Here is a 15,694-nt window from a genome sequence, read left to right on the forward strand (position 1 = left end):
TATTTCAGTTCAGCAAAGATAATGTGGATGATAGCAAAAGAAGCGCAGAAAAAACAAAAGTACAAATGTAAATGGCAGGTTGCTCTGGGAAGAAGCGCAGAACAAATGAAGGGCTAAGAGCAGCACTGGTACACAGAATTAAAACCATCCTGAGTTTGAACAGATTAAACTCGAAAGAGAAAAGACTGAAAGATGCAGTTACTTAACTTGCATAAATAGAAGAAAATTCAACCACCTTTGATATCTCCAACCAGATCACCCTTAATTTTCATCGGTCAATTGGGAATAGAACACAAACTAAAGCAGGCCTTCAAATACAGAATAAGATCATTGTAGAACAGGACAAACAGAACATGCTTGATTATTCCTCATATGGATAATGCAGAAAAGATATATGGCAATAGATCAGAGACTAAAGCAGGCCTTTAAATACAGAATAAGATTATTTCATTTTTTTTTTCTTCTCCTTTCTCAGACTAAAGCAGGCCTTCAAATACAGTATAAGTTTTTTGTTTTCTTCTCCTTTCTCAATTTCATGCCTTAACTTCTGCTTCCTTTACTTCCCCATTTCAGGCCACGCAATCATCACTCTCTTTCAACAATTCTGATAGCCTTGTAGCCACACATTTCCTTGCTTCAGGAGAAACTCCTTGCTTTCCAATGATTGACTCGAGAACTGACTCTGAAAGTAGCTTGTTTTCAATCACCGCATTTCCAACTGCTGGTATGGAACCATCTTTGGAGAAGCCAATCTGTATCGAAAGGGAAACAAATATGTCAAAACTCAAAAACTCAGCTGTCAAATACAACTGTGAATGTGAATACTATGTTTACTAACCGTCAATGATCCATTTGGTGATTGTGTGAAGAGAATAGAAGCACCAGGTGGGAAGGTCTGATCTTTGAAGACCTCCACAAACTTTTCAATGGCTTTGGCTTCTGCATCAGTATAAATTCCAAATTTTTTCCAAATGGCAACACAATTCTCTGAAACCTTCTCCGAGTATTGCTGGCCAGTCAATGGCAGTATCATCGTCACCTGTGTGAATTTCTCAAATGGACCTGCAAAATGATAGCCAAGTTTATATCCACCGATCCCACAAAAACAAACACAGTTACAGCAAAAAACAAAGGCAGCCCATTTGAATGTCTATATTATTTGTTCTGTTGTGATTCTGATACTCTGATCTCACAACTGGATCGAATCTACCACACTAATTTATCTCTATCAGCTAAGCTAACCAAGCAAACAAGTTTAGCAAGCACTTCGAATTAACCCAATTGGTGAGGGAGGTTATGGATCGGGATAGGTCAAAATTTTCGAACTTTCATAGGTTCAATACCTTAAACACTAGTAAAATCAAGATCATTACCATTGTCGATTGGTAAGATAAAAATACTGATTCTTAATCAGAACACGAGCAAATAGATTAGGACAAAATTAGGCATACAATTCCAATGATTGAAGTACATTATACAATCATAAGGATCGACGTACTATATTTAGTCCAACCATTTTTCAACAACATTAATCGAAGCCAAGTCATTTTACCTGTAACGATCTCCCTGAAGAATTCAACGGACTCCGTCAACTCCTCGGCCGTCTTACCCTTCCACTTAACGGCGAGCGCCGGCACGGCCTTATCCTCCAAGTAGACTCCAATCGCCGTGAACTTAACGAAATTCCCCTGTATCTCCAGCCCCCTCGCCCCTGGACACATTAGCAAACCGCACAGATTAAAGCCAAAACCAAATCTAACAAAAAGAGAACATTACTTTTTGTAAGTTTAAGTACCTGCGCCGGCGAGGAACAGAGTGTTGGCGGAGCCCGGAGGCTTGACGGCGGGAGGAAACGTGGTCGCTTCGACCTGAATTCCGGTAACTGATTGAGCCATTTGATTGTGTTTGTGTTGGTGTTGGTGTTGATGTTATTGTTTTGGGATGGAGAAGAGTTTGGTGTAGGAAGCTGTAAAGGTTTGGTTATATAGAGATTGAGAGAGGGAGAGTGGACCGGTGAGGGTCTGGTAGAGGTTGTCGTATTCATAGTGTCATGGCGATGACGGATTGGCAGCGTTTGAGAATTGAAGAAAGCATTCATGAGGGTCCGGTTAGAGGTAGATGTAAGCACGTGCTCGGCGCGTGAGTGAGGGAAAGGTCGGAGGCTTTAAAACGTGGAGGGAAGCTTCACCGGTCGATCAATGGAGGGAAACTGGACCTTAACTCCTAACTACCACCACTGTATATATTTTATTTTATAAGGAAAAAAAAAATACAAAAAGGAAGGGAAAATAAGATATATTTTTTTAAATTTGTTTCTTTTGTGTTTCTAATTTTACTAAGTTCACTCCCTTATTTTCACCTTTTCATTCGATGCAATAGTTGTTGTCGTTTGGATTTGTATCTTCTAAAGAGAAATTCTAACATTCATTATGTTGGTTGAGTGGAAAAAAGTGTGATTATGATGAAATGAGATTTAAAATGTCGTGAAATATGGGGCGATTCTTGTAACGTAGTACAAGAATTTAAGACAAATGTATGAAATGAAGTTGGAGGTGCAAATAGAAAACCATGTGTTGATATAGGGAAATGTTTGTCATTTATGTATAGAGTAGCTTTACCCATATTCGGTGGAAAGAGATAGGGAGTGGTCCCACATGCATCTATCAGAACATAGATGCATACCCTATTGAAATGAAGGGGAATGATTCAGAGCACCGACTTGCACTTGCACCAACATGAATGGATGGTTAGATTGCATTAAATAAACCTTTTGTTTTTTAAAATAAGGTTGATAATAATTATCAAGGGTTGAGATTGTTTTATAAGTGTTGGGTTATTTGCACCGTTGGTGCATAGAATAATTTCTATTGAAAATGAAAAGAATGGACTTTAGGGGTTAAGCCCGAAAGATTTTAGTCTCAAAGCCTCTCCACCCTCACAAGCATTGGGCTTCGTTTTAAATTAACTGATCAAGGTCAAGCCCAGTTCATAAGAGTCGGAGCTCCCACGAGCACTGCACATGATCGGCTCCTTTGGAATTATCTTCTATTGCCTTTGCTTTGCTTAGAAAATGCTTGTTCAGAAATTTGTGCTAGTTTAGTCTCAAATAGCATGAGTAGTATCCTCGGCTCCTCTTGAAGCATTTTCATCTTGTTCAACAGTAATCTCGATGAGCTAAAGTATGATTGAAATCAAGTCAACGCTAGTGGTTTTCTCATTATTATTAACGATTTCAACTGTTTCTTGTTGCCACATATCGAATAATTCGAAATAATTCGAATTTAAGAAATAGAATTTAATCATGGACATGCTTGAAGTTGAAATAATTCGAATAGTATTTTCTGTAATATTGCTGCCTACATAGTTATAGGCTATATATCTTATATCCGATCGACATCCTAAAAGAATTAGGAGATGGTATCACACAGTTTTAAGACCAAGGTTTGGAAATGAACTAAAACAAAGAAAGAAGCAAACATTTTAAGCTACGTGGAAGTGGCAGACTGGTAGTTTTGTCGGAGTAGCAAGAGAACCAAAACGACACCGCTTTACTCGAAAAGAAACGTGGGAGCGAAATAAAAACGCTGACTTGCCTCCCTCACCCTCTTTTCTTCTGCCCAAACTGACAATGGCTCTCTCAATCCACCACGAACCCTTCCCCCATTTCCCCTAAACCCCAAACCTCTCTCTCTCTCTCTCTCTCAAATCAAACCTAATTTCTGGCCTAAAATTTCGTGACTATTCGGCTCCGAGCAAAATGTCGTGGCTGAGATCAGCGGTGAACAAAGCCGTGGAGGTTGGGAACAGCAACAACCTCACCCGCACCGTCAGGAACTACGCCGATTCCGTCGTCCAGCAGGCCGGCCACGCCGTCGCTGAAGGCGCCAAGCGGTTTCAGGATCGACTGGTAAATCTTAACAAACTCCGAATTGAAATTCATATTCACTTGGTTTTGATTTTGTGCTCAGTGCTCAGACATTGATGATTCACAGGGGAATCGGAGCTTCCGGAGCGTTAAGAAGAGTGTACAGAGATTGGAGGAAGCAGCTGTGTCGTGTAGAGGACCTGAAAGGGCTGAGATACTGAGGAGGTGGGTGATTCTGCTCAAAGAGGTGGAGAGACTGAAGCTGTCTCAGGCGGAAGAGAAGGAAAAGGCGGCGGAGCAGAGTAGCGGCGGTGGTGCTTCGGAGGATGTTAGTGATATTCGGAGGAAGATATCGACGGTTAGTGCTGGTCCTGTTCTTGTGTTTGGCTCTGGTTTACAGCTGAGCTAATGGAATATCATGTTGTTGTTGTCAATAGGTTTTGTATTATGACTCTGATGCTGGTGGTGAGCCCATGAATTTCCGTGACGTTTTTCTTCTGAGTCAGGCTCTGGAGGGCATTACATTGTCTATGGTATGTGTTTCAATAATGAGTTCTGCAAGTGTGCTTGAAAGTAAATATGGCATTGCTGAGAAGGAAATGGGGGTGATTTTTGTATAGAAAGCTTTTGAACTATTGTAAGATTGTAGCTTCGCGTCGTGTTGGGGGCGGGGAGATAACTTATGATTCCGTAGGGCCTTATCATCGTAAGTGTGTTTGAGAAATGATTCTTGGCCTACAAATGTTGTTAAGATGCATTACCTAATGATCTACATGGAGTGAATTCTTGCGTATTAAGTGAATGGCAGAACTCAACGGAGCAGGATGGGAAGTAATCTAAGTTTGAGATGGTTTCTTTGCATTGCCTCATATGCAATTGGGTTATGAAACACTTGGTGCTCGCTTAATTAAAGAAGGAATAGGATTATTAAAAATCTAATTGTTTTATCATACATACTTACCTAATAACCCTAAATCTGGCATGATTTTAAATTGCTGATTATGGAAGTTAACCGCAGGTTAACTCTTTTCTATGACTCAGATTCTTGAAGCACCAAATGATGAAGAGGTTGCCTTACTCTCAGAGATGTTTAGGTGAAAACAAACACTAATCAATTGTGTTGGCGTTAGCATGAATAGGACTTTGTTTCTTCTTTCTTTTTTCTCTTTCTAATTTTTGTTTTATATGAAATCTACAGGCTCTGTCTTGCCGGAGGGAAAGAAGTTCACAATGCAATTGTGAGCAGCATACAGGACTTGGCAACGGCTTTTTCGAGCTACAACGATGAAGTATTGGTAAATACATAAAACTATGAGTACAATTTACATCACATCAACAAATTTGGAGAGTTCTGGGAAACCTGATTTATATTTTTCGTGAAGTTTGAACAATTTTGTTCTCATTCTTTTAATGTGGGATTTATCATGTAAATAAAGCTGTCCCTTTTGTCTCTACTAGTTTAGCAAGGGTCATGAAATCATAATGCAAATCCTTTTCACTAAACATCAATTTTCTTAGCTCCATTACTTAAATGAGAGTATTGATTACTCCATTCAATTCATGCAAGACTTGTTCCTTCTATTTCTTAAGTGAAGCATGTTAGCTCATCATATTCTTTTGTATACAGGTAAAGCGAGAGGAATTGCTTCAATTTGCACAAAGTGCAATTACAGGATTGAAGATAAATGCTGATCTTGGAAGGTGTGTGAAAAATGGATCTTCTCTCTCTCTCTCTCTCTCTCTCTCTCTCTCTCTCTATATATATATATATATATATATATTGTTTCTGATTTATGTTGGTGTTATCAAGCTAATATATTCCTTCTCAATCTACCCCGTCGTAGGTTATGCTCAGTGTCTTAATATAGCAATTTCAAGAGTAACTTTTCACGTCTACGCAAAATCACACCCATTTATCCCAAAGAATGAAAGTCAATAAGTCGGTTCATTCAGTTGATAAACGATCATGAGAAACTTTGATCTTCCACATGTTAATCTACCATGTTTGACTAGAATAAGCAGTGAATTTATGTTCTAGATTGAATTTCGATTGTTCTGATTTATGTGTAAACTTTCGGAAGATTTATTTTCAGAAGCTTTTTATATTCAGGCTGGTAGGAAAGAATAACCTCACTCATCTGCAGTGAGGTTGGGCTGATAAACATGTTTCTTACCTCCATAGTTAAATATATGTCCTTTTTACAGAATAGATGATGAGGCCTCTAGGTTAAAGAAGAAGCTTGATGGAAGGACACCACTGCTGACATCTCCTTCAACTGAAGGTCATGACAAAGTATCGGAAGAAACAAAATTGGAAACAGTACAGGTAAGGTGTGCTGTCATTAACTGTGCCTCACTGCCTCGTTGGTTTTGTATGATGGACTTAAGTGCAAAGACATTGAAATTGAAGAAGAAGATTCACAGATTTATGATGCTATTTTTATTATTTGTTTGACCCGATTTAGATTACTGCTATGGTCATAAGCAATTGAACCTGCTGGCTTCTCATTTTAATAGTAATTGTTGTGTACATCCACCAATGGTTTCCATGTAAAAAGAGCCCAATTGAATCCCTAATATATAATGCACAAGGTTAGCACGCATACAGTAAATGAATCCATTTAAAGATTTCCATGGACTGTCTTTTAACGGGCAACTTAGTGAAAATTGTAAAACATCATGCCCATGGTGTAATGAACTGTGCCATTGAAAAGGTATACATGTACAGATGCAAGTGCTGCATTTGATCCTTCTTAAGGCTGAATTTAATGGAATGATAAAAATTTTACATTGGATACTGTTTCCTGAAGCACGAAAGGTATATGATATGTAATCTAATTGCCTTGCGTTTCTCATAGGCATTAAAAAAAGCACTTGCACAAATTCGAGCTTGTTCCAGATTAGAAGGGCTTTTACTGAAGAAGCAACTCTTGAACAGTGGAGATTCTTCAGAGATCCATGCTCAAAAAGTACGTCTTGCTCTGTCTTCTTTATCTCCAATTAGTACATATCTGAAACCATAGTCTCAAAATTTGTTTGAATATTATCTTTGGTGAATTTTATGTTTACGTTTGAGATTTTAGCATTGCCATGTGGTACTTGTGGCCGTCAACCTGTTGGCTGTAAATACGGACAAAGTGTCTGTTAAACAAAGGATATTGCTAGATGCTACAACTCCTCCGTTATGGAGATGCATCTATATATGTGTAGTAGAAGGACTACATCTGTTGATTCAAAATGGGTAAAAGGTTTATCTAGTGCCTGGGTCAAGAAATCAATGTTTCTGTGATGCATGCATAAGTTTTAACAGTTTGCGAACATAGTTTGATTGGAAAGTTAGTATTGATATGTTAGAGCTAATCCTTTTCTTTTTTTGCATCTGCCATCTAATTGCTACTGATCTCTGCCTTATGAGATGATGAATATTTGTACTTCAATCTCATTTTTATGTTTTCCAGTTTATGTGCAACTTGATGTTTTGATTTCTTACTCATGCACGATGTTACAAAAAACTCTTATAACCAACACTATTTTGGTTGTATAAGCAGGTTGACAAATTGAAGGTTTTATCAGAATCTCTTGCTAGCTCCTCTGCAAAAGCGGAAAATCGTATTTCAGATAACAGGTAGAACAACACAATTTTAGGAACCTTTTATACTCATGTTGAGTTCTGATGTATCAGATCTATTCATGGATATACTTCTTGGTGGCATTGGCATCATTGCATGTCAATCTAAACAGAGTTATTAGAATCTTTAGACAAAAGATTATACTAATTTACAATCACCTGTAGATTTAGTATTGAAACATAACAGCCTAAATGACCGTAGACCATCAGTCACTCACCTTGGGATCTAAATCTAGCAGTGGAGAACAAACCAAACAAGTCATGGGCTTCACTTTTTTCACTTCTATCTATATCCATTGTCAGATTTAGTTCCAACGGTGAGACCACAAATTCTTTAGTCACCAGGTGCAGGAAAACTGTATAATTTATCTGTTATAACTTTGCCTCACCTAAGTTAGACACTTCTAAGAATTATAGCTGTTTTAGTAGGGTTTCTCTACAACCTTTACCCTATATTGCCTGTAAAGGGACCTTAAATGAAGTTGTGAAATCCTTGTCGCCCTTTGGAATTATACCATTAATTGAGTATTCTCATGTAGTCTTCACTTAGTTACAAGTGTTTTCAGAATGTATGGTTTAGACCAAAAAAAAAAAAACTAAATTCATTGTAACATGTATATGACAGAATCCAAAAGGAGGAAGCTCTAAAAGTTCGTGCGTCTAAAGCTAGTGAAGTGGGTGAAAGAGAGAAGGTAATGTGCTTCAACATTACTTACATATAAACATGGGATGACATGTAGTTTGTACTTGAATGCCACCTATTTCAAAGAAATTCTTAGGTGCTATCATTCTCTCTTTATCACGGAAACATGTCAAAACACTTCAATTATGTGGTGTTTCACATACTTTTTTTTCAAGGTCACAGGGGCAGACATTGTATTCCCCTCTTTTCAGCTTTTGGTCTTTTGCATTTAATAACCGGCCGAATTTTGTCCATTGAATATGTGCATACTTTAATATTGTTTTTTACATCAGAAGTTTAGGGGCTTATTTCTTCGGTTCATAAGTTTGGGAGGGAAATTTTAGATTTTATCTTGACGGCTATTTTCAGGAAATAGAAGCTGAGGTTGCAGAGCTTGAAAGACAAAGGGATGACCTTGAGGCTCAATTGAAAAAGGTTTTCTCTGGTTTTTTCTCTATGATTTCCTAAATGCGTACCTACTTAGATTTTTTGTTTAGTTGTAATTTGCCCTATTCCTATACTCTGGTTTCCTCTGACGAACATATTCTTATTTGCCCCCTGGTTTTCTTGTTTGTTCCTATATTCTGGTTCTATTGATTTAAGCAGTTTAAAAAGATATGTATATGAGAATCATATATGCATCAGACGAAAAAAATAAATGTTGTTATACAATTCTCATATACATAAATACATTTCCTCATGTGAGGCAGAATCATATATGCTTCCGATGAGAATCATATAAGCATCTTGATCAAGTTCGAGGATCACAGACATTGATTCCTTGATCCAGGCAATAGATGACTTTATCTGAGAGTCTGGTTGAAGGATGTTGTTTGATTTTATTAAAAGAACTTTCAAAAAAATAGTTCCTGGTTTGGTTTCCATGCTTTTAAAGTACATCTATTAGTTACAAGCCTTGACACCATCAGTTAGTTAAGGACTTAAGGCTAATGGTGCCCATGCAAGCAAGGCTAAGCAAGAGTAGCCCATGAAGGTCCAACCATGCGGTTTCACCTTAGAAAGATGTCCCAGCTGCGTGGGAATTGACTCCGGAACTCTTTCTAGATTGAAAAAAAAAAAAAAAAATTGTCCAAGACCATGATTTCTCATCAAAACTGTGGGACACACAATTTTTGGCCGAAATCGCATTTTCTGATTTTCTTACAAAAATCATCCCATCCTCAAATAATGATTTTTAAGTGCTTCTCAAACTGACAGGACTCAAAAATCTTGTCCCAATTTTTCTCTACGATTTTCCAAATGGAAAACTAGAAAATTCATGAAAAATAGGAAATAAGTGTTTCATATTTTCAAAATAATGCTGAGCTTATAGTTTCCGATAAATTTGTGATCTTGGATTCTCTTTTCATTACATTTCAGGGTTTGTATTATTTTCTGAACAAATGGTATTTTTGATGTGATCTTTTCCTTCTCCAAATTCGTATATATTAAATTAGGTTTTCTTCCCTGATTGTGAATATCTGAAAGAGAGGGACCAATTTGGTTATGATTATTCTTTTGATACAGGTCAATATCTCCTTGGCTGCAGCTAATTCTCGCCTTCGCAATACCAGGGAAGAGAGGGACCAATTTGAGGAAGCTAATACCAAGATTGTGGCTCACTTGGAAACAAAGGTTTTGATAATATTCTGGATCTTAACCCCCTAACCCACAGTGGCTCATCATTTGTAGTCATTTTATCTTATTTTTTCTGGTCAAAATTTTTGACAGGAAGATGAACTATCAAAATCCATTGCTTCATGCAAGGTCGAGGCAGATGTTCTACGTACATGGATTAATTTTTTGGAAGATACTTGGGTACTCAAGTGCTCATATGCAGAGACCAAGGAGAAGCAGGTCAAGTATGTTCTTCAACTCTGTTCAATTGCTAAATGCTCATTGTTCCATTTGTTGTCACTTTGTTCATTTAGACCGAAAGTTGTAGTTAAATTTGGTTTATGTTCTTTCTCGTGCTGTATATACTGTGCTTTAAATAGTTATTACTTTTTTGCATTTCAAGTGATGAATTGGAGAAACAAGAGCACTATTTTGTGAACTTCGCCATTGATCTTCTCTCTGCCTACAAGGTATTGGTGCTCTGCCTTTCCTCATCTTTCTCTCTTTATCTCTCCTGTTCCTTAAGTAAACATCTCATGTTCTAATGCAGAAAGAGTTGGGGCCTTCTATCAGCCGTATAGGGAAATTTGTGGAGAATCTTAAGAATTTGAGCAAGAAGTAATGTTTTTTTTATCATTTTTTCTTTGGCACTATGATAATTGTGCCTTCGTTCTGTTTTCTCTGTTCTTAATGTATTTTGACCTGACAAAACAGGTCAGGGGTGGTATCTAATGCAGAGAATGAGGATTCTAAAGCATTAAATCCATTAAGAAGTCTTGAGGAGGAATATTTGGATCATGAAACCAAGGTAAAAACATACAGATCTCCAGATAAGGACTTTTTGGGTTCCTTTAGTGATTCAATAGGGTGACTTTTTTAATCTAAAGCATGCAGATTGAAAAAGATAAAAGAAAAAGAAATTACAAGTTTGCTATTTTAGTATCATGAGTTAGGAATCTAGGATGGTTCCCTGTGAAAGTTAATTTTTCATGTCAATTTTGGGTAATGATCCAAACTGTTTTTTTTGCATGTAGTCTGTAAAAACTACTCAAGCAGGAATGCTTCAGACTTTGGTATTGTGAGGCACCCAATTCCTATTGGGGAACTTTTGTTGTTATTGACATGCATACATTGATTTTTGTTATCTTGTTTCAGATTATTACCACCTTCAGTGTAGTTGATAATATGAAAGCGCACTTTTATTCAGAACAGGCTAGAACTTCCAGGTATGAATTCCTGGTGGTGTATTTAGTTCTCTTCTTTTTCTTTTTCGTTTTTGATGCGATTCACAGTACCCCTAAATATGACTTTGCTTGCGTATTCTAGGAAAGAAGACCCAAGGGTTAAGGAGCTGTTCAATGATATTGAAAAACTAAGAGCACAATTTGAAGCTGTTGAGAGACCAATTCTAGAAATAGAGACTCCAATTCCCCAAGCTGGAACTCCGTCTGATGACAAGCTGCAGAGTGCTCCATCTGATCTCTCAGCAGAGGGCTCAGTTGCACAGAAAGCTGAGACAGTGAAGCATTCGGAGTCAGGTGCAGTCAAGGTAGAGCAAGTGCTCGACCCTGAAGATGACCTAGCAAAGCTCGAATCAGAGTTTGGCAAGGTTGGTCAAGACTACTCAACAGAGGAGGTGGGTGAGTGGGAATTTGACGAGCTTGAGAGGGAACTAAGATCTGGTGATTCATCAACTACCAAATAGACCTATAATTATGCCGGATAGGTGGCTGTCTATTTAAGTTTCAAAAAGATATCCTCTGTATAAAGTATGATCTAATCTGTACCCAAAGGCGTTACATACTTTTCCTTGTAACTTCTTTGTATCAACCTCTACTGATTTGTTAATTCTTCTTTGAATTCTCAAACCCGTAATGTTGTAATGTCAAATATTTGACAAAACGAGTGGAATGGAAGGTGTTGGTGTTGGTGTTGGTGTTGGTGTTGGTGTTGGATGACGATATTTTAGCTTCTCTGCCATCTCTTTCACAAAACTTACAACTCAGAATGTGGTGTCAATTGCTTTCTTTTCTCTGAAGTGGGCATCCCCATCTGATGTTTAACTTTAAGCGGGCCTCATGCTTCCACACACCAAGAAATGGAGGAGCCCAGATGAGAATGTGGGTGCGTTAGGATTTTTTGTTAATATAGCTTTGAAAAGGTTTCCGGATATAGAAGTAAAATTTTTGTTTCATCTTTCAATGGCAACATCATTATGCAGGTCCTCCTATGATTTCAGCAACAGGGTACAGAAGCTAGTGGACTGGGTTTTTCTTCCACCCAAAATCCCTCTAAAGTCCGTTTCTAAAATGATTTCTAAAAGATGATGCTCAGAGCTGTTTAGCTTTCTGGCAATCTTCAACCCTACTTGATGCTGGTAGGAGGGTGCCCGAACACTCGGAGAGGCTCTACTTTGTCAGACCTGGAACCAATTAGATACATCCTCAATTTAGGGTTGAGGGTAGTTTATGTAGAATTTGTGGCTTTTCTTTGCTTCATACACTTCGTAGTATAATTTGTCCCTGCATATTGTTAATGCAATATGTTGGCCAGTGACCCAAATTTGGTGATGCAAGAGTTGAAGATTGAGTTGAGGCAGGGGGGTCCAAGGTAAAGAAGAAACACTTTCTTGATGCCTACTAAAGAGAACACTAGGGCATCCTACCAATGCTGTTTGTCTTAAAAAAGACCCAACAATGAATTTCTTCATATTTCTTTCCCAACAATTTATGGGTTCAATACTATTCGTCTCTAACCAATTTTTGATAGGAAATTGCTATTCACGCTCTTACTTTGTCACCATGAACCCCAAATTTCATATTTTGTTAGTTTAGACCATTTACAAAAGAAGCATCACAAAATAACAAACTGAGAGTGTGAATAGCATCGTCCTTATAATTCGTTGGATACGGTGACATTAAACTCATTCATGGTTTCAAACCAGAAAAACACTATTCTGTATGCTTCTACACTCGTTTCTTCTCTTGTTATATACCGAAAATGAAAATGAAAATGAAGATACTTGTGACATTACCAACAATGCATCTGTGATATCAAAATATATATCCATTGTTTCTAAATGACTAGCTTCTAAGAGAAAAGCAAGACATAACCAGCCATTTGGACTTTGGAAAAGGAGGGAATCCCCATGGCTTTGTTTAGTGGTTAGAATTGAAAACAGAAACAGATAGAAAAAGATTGAACGTAAAGATGGGGAAGTAGGTTAAAAGGAGAAGACAAATGAAAGTCTCGAGCTTCGCATGGCATTGCATCCGGAATTTCTATTTCCCACCACCAAATGTCGGATTCTGTTTGGCTTTTCATGAGCTTCACACGTCTCACTCTCTTCCTCTATAAAAATCTTATATATATACTTATCTCTCATTTTGTTTCTAATAGAATAAAGAAAACCAAGTTCATGATCGAAGATCTAAAAGCATCAAAGATCTGTGTGCACGTACTGATAAAAATTGTTAGAAAGTTGGGCTCGTTTTGTTTAATTTCTTTATCATGATCATTGAAAATGAAAGTAAAAAACAAACCCAGGAATTCAGTAAAAGTAGCAGATCATCAGGTGAAGTAGCATAAAGTGATTATTTAGTTCTAATTAACTTCTAAGCAATACTCTATTGATTAGAATGCTTTTTCAGGTTTTGCTTTCTTATTAGTTACGGAGTGAGAGATAAAGTGTCTCTTTAGCTCTAAGTAGTTCACTACTCCTCTATTGATTACAAGAGCTTTTCAAGTTTAGAGAGAGAGAGAGAGAGAGAGAGAGAGATAGTTTTATATTGGAAGAGTGCAAAAAAGCCAGGTTTTAAGATGTGAGTCGGTTCCCAGTTGAATTTGGCCAAAAGGTTATCTGAGTTTGAGGAGTACCTACACAAACGTATACATATTTTCTTGTACGTTCGCCTAACTGATGAGTATTTCACTCACTAGCTAATAGGATAAGTTATATTAGTTAGGCTACTGTACTTTTTTATTCTTATGCTTCTATATACTACAGTCTCAGATATTACGATCTTTTCAAGTAAATCCAAACAATTTTAAGTGAACAAAGACAAATTGATGATCAAGAGCTTAAAGCAACAAAAGGAACTCATTCTTACATCATGGTGCTTATTAATTCTACCTATATATACTTTTTAGCTTTCAGTTGTTTGGTCCCCAATAAATTAAAGTCCTAGTGATCGATGCTGACTGCAATGCTTGTGATCAAGGTTGCTTAACCATTGAAGTTTTTCTCCTCCCAGTCAATTCTTTGTCTTCCACATATAACTAAAGAAATGAGCCACAAGAAACATTTTTCTTCAAGGAAAAAGAATTAAACAAATTGGCCAACAGATTGAGGTCCACACTCCACATAATGTTTGGAATTGTATATTTGGAAATTGGAATAAACAGAGTTATTACTTTGGACCCTTTTTAAAGGTTGCATAACCCCTTCAAAACCCTCACAAAGCTCAGCTTCATTTGAACTACTTCTCTTCAGGTTTCAAACAATAGATTCTTTGTCTTAACACCATAGAGAAAGTAGTGATGGCTGTTGACCACTTATCTTATGATCCTTCAGAAGATGACTACATAGACATGGAAGTCGGTTCATACTCAGCCTTCTTCTCCCACTCTATGAGCTCTCCTCCACGTCCCAGAGAGTTTGAGTTTCAAATGTCATCAAGCTCACTAGAAATAGAGCCTTCAACTACTTCACCAGCTGATGAGCTTTTCTACAAAGGAAAGCTCCTTCCTCTTCACCTCCCACCGCGTTTACAAATGGTCAAAAAACTACTCCAAAACTCCACTTCATGCTTTGATCATAACCCAAAAGATAGATTTGAAGAGTTCTATAGCACCCCATTAGCCACTACAGCCACAACTCCAACAACAATGAGTACCCCATTTGAGTCCTGCAACATCTCACCTTCGGAGTCTTGTCAAGTTAGCAGAGAGCTGAACCGGGATGAGTATAATTTCGAGTATGCAACTGATGGGAGTGGATTTGGATACGTCAATGAAAACTCGAAAAAATCTTGGACCAAAAAGTTGAAGCAGTACTCCTCACTTGGGTCTAAGCTCAAGGCTTCAAGGGCTTATCTCAAGTCCTTGTTTAGCAAAACTGGTTGCTCCAATGAGTCCAGTGCTCTAGCAGCTGCTAAGAATGCAGATGAAGGAATGGTTATGAAATCCGAGGACTTGAGCAAGTACACGAAGGCGGGGAGGAAAAACCCCTTTGGACAAATTCAGAAGGATAAATATATAATGTCTGCTTCTGGCATGAGGAGCTTCAACAAAGACAAGATCACTGAGAATGGTGCTGGTCTTCACAGAAGGTCATTTTCATTAGCTATCAAGCGGCATTCTACAAAGGACTCTACTTCACCATCCTCCTCCTCCTCGTCATCATCAGCTTCTTCTTCATCTTCATGTTCAAACCTTTCAAATGGGACTCAGGAGCCGAAGTTTCTGAAGAGATGCAACAGTGCAAATTCAGAAATGGAGAGTTCAATTCAGGGGGCCATTGCGCATTGCAAGCAATCTCAGCAAACATTTCGTTCAAGAAAGACTGCGAGTGAAGTTGGGTTTTACTCATTGTCAACATCACTGTCAGCTTGTGAGGACAAAGATGGGCCAGACCTTTGCAGGGGGATGAGAAAAAGATAGAACTGGAGTTATTGCTGTGTATGTCTTTTCCTTCTTTCAAAAAATTTGATAAATGGAGATGCTTTGGTTCAGTGCATGGATGTTTTAAATCTTTGTTAAAGTTTGTTCAAAGCCTCAATAAAATTTCTGTCCTAGACTAGTATAGAACCTTTAAATCAGAAAGCATTCAAGTATTCAACAATTTTGATTGATTGATGTGTTTTGAATCATCTGATACGTATATTGTTAGTAGTTTTTGATA

The 15,694-nt window shown here is 37.7% G+C and overlaps 3 protein-coding genes across 3 annotated transcripts; 2 read left to right on the forward strand and 1 right to left on the reverse strand.

Annotated features, from left to right (window-relative positions):
* Positions 1–216: 216 nt before the first annotated feature.
* LOC112182551 (chalcone--flavonone isomerase 2) lies at positions 217–2,027 on the reverse strand. The gene is made up of 4 exons (XM_024321061.2): positions 1,796–2,027; positions 1,553–1,711; positions 839–1,062; positions 217–752 (listed from the first exon to the last, which is right to left on the reverse strand). The coding sequence occupies exons 1-4, from the start codon at positions 1,893–1,895 to the stop codon at positions 570–572; spliced, it is 666 nt and encodes a 221-aa protein (XP_024176829.1). The 5' UTR covers positions 1,896–2,027; the 3' UTR covers positions 217–569.
* A 1,568-nt stretch (positions 2,028–3,595) lies between these two features.
* On the forward strand, positions 3,596–11,738 carry LOC112182553. Its single transcript, XM_024321062.2, has 18 exons — positions 3,596–3,907; positions 3,993–4,223; positions 4,303–4,398; positions 4,907–4,959; positions 5,064–5,160; positions 5,493–5,566; positions 6,071–6,191; positions 6,724–6,834; positions 7,414–7,490; positions 8,119–8,185; positions 8,545–8,610; positions 9,703–9,810; positions 9,907–10,037; positions 10,196–10,262; positions 10,343–10,410; positions 10,507–10,600; positions 10,948–11,018; positions 11,119–11,738. The coding sequence occupies exons 1-18, from the start codon at positions 3,758–3,760 to the stop codon at positions 11,495–11,497; spliced, it is 2,061 nt and encodes a 686-aa protein (XP_024176830.1). The 5' UTR covers positions 3,596–3,757; the 3' UTR covers positions 11,498–11,738.
* Positions 11,739–14,240: 2,502 nt separating this feature from the next.
* On the forward strand, positions 14,241–15,614 carry LOC112182052 (probable membrane-associated kinase regulator 4). Its single transcript, XM_024320482.2, has one exon. It carries the CDS (start codon positions 14,332–14,334, stop codon positions 15,451–15,453), a length of 1,122 nt encoding a protein of 373 aa, XP_024176250.1. The 5' UTR covers positions 14,241–14,331; the 3' UTR covers positions 15,454–15,614.
* The last annotated feature ends 80 nt before the right edge of the window (positions 15,615–15,694 follow it).

The sequence above is a fragment of the Rosa chinensis genome, chromosome 1 (genome assembly GCF_002994745.2).
Source record: "Rosa chinensis cultivar Old Blush chromosome 1, RchiOBHm-V2, whole genome shotgun sequence".
Lineage (NCBI taxonomy): Eukaryota > Viridiplantae > Streptophyta > Magnoliopsida > Rosales > Rosaceae > Rosa > Rosa chinensis.

Excerpts from the sequence above, each read along its gene's own strand:
- LOC112182551 (XM_024321061.2), bottom strand. The coding sequence starts at position 1,895 with ATGGCTCAATCAGTTACCGGAATTCAGGTCGAAGCGACCACGTTTCCT. Across the intron at positions 1,063-1,552 it reads CTTCAGGGAGATCGTTACAG|GTCCATTTGAGAAATTCACA; the intron begins GTAAAATGACTT and ends ATCATTTTGCAG. Across the intron at positions 753-838 it reads CACCAAATGGATCATTGACG|ATTGGCTTCTCCAAAGATGG; the intron begins GTTAGTAAACAT and ends CTTTCGATACAG.
- LOC112182553 (XM_024321062.2), top strand. The coding sequence starts at position 3,758 with ATGTCGTGGCTGAGATCAGCGGTGAACAAAGCCGTGGAGGTTGGGAAC. Across the intron at positions 8,611-9,702 it reads TTGAGGCTCAATTGAAAAAG|GTCAATATCTCCTTGGCTGC; the intron begins GTTTTCTCTGGT and ends CTTTTGATACAG. Across the intron at positions 10,601-10,947 it reads ATTTGGATCATGAAACCAAG|ATTATTACCACCTTCAGTGT; the intron begins GTAAAAACATAC and ends ATCTTGTTTCAG.
- LOC112182052 (XM_024320482.2), top strand. The coding sequence starts at position 14,332 with ATGGCTGTTGACCACTTATCTTATGATCCTTCAGAAGATGACTACATA.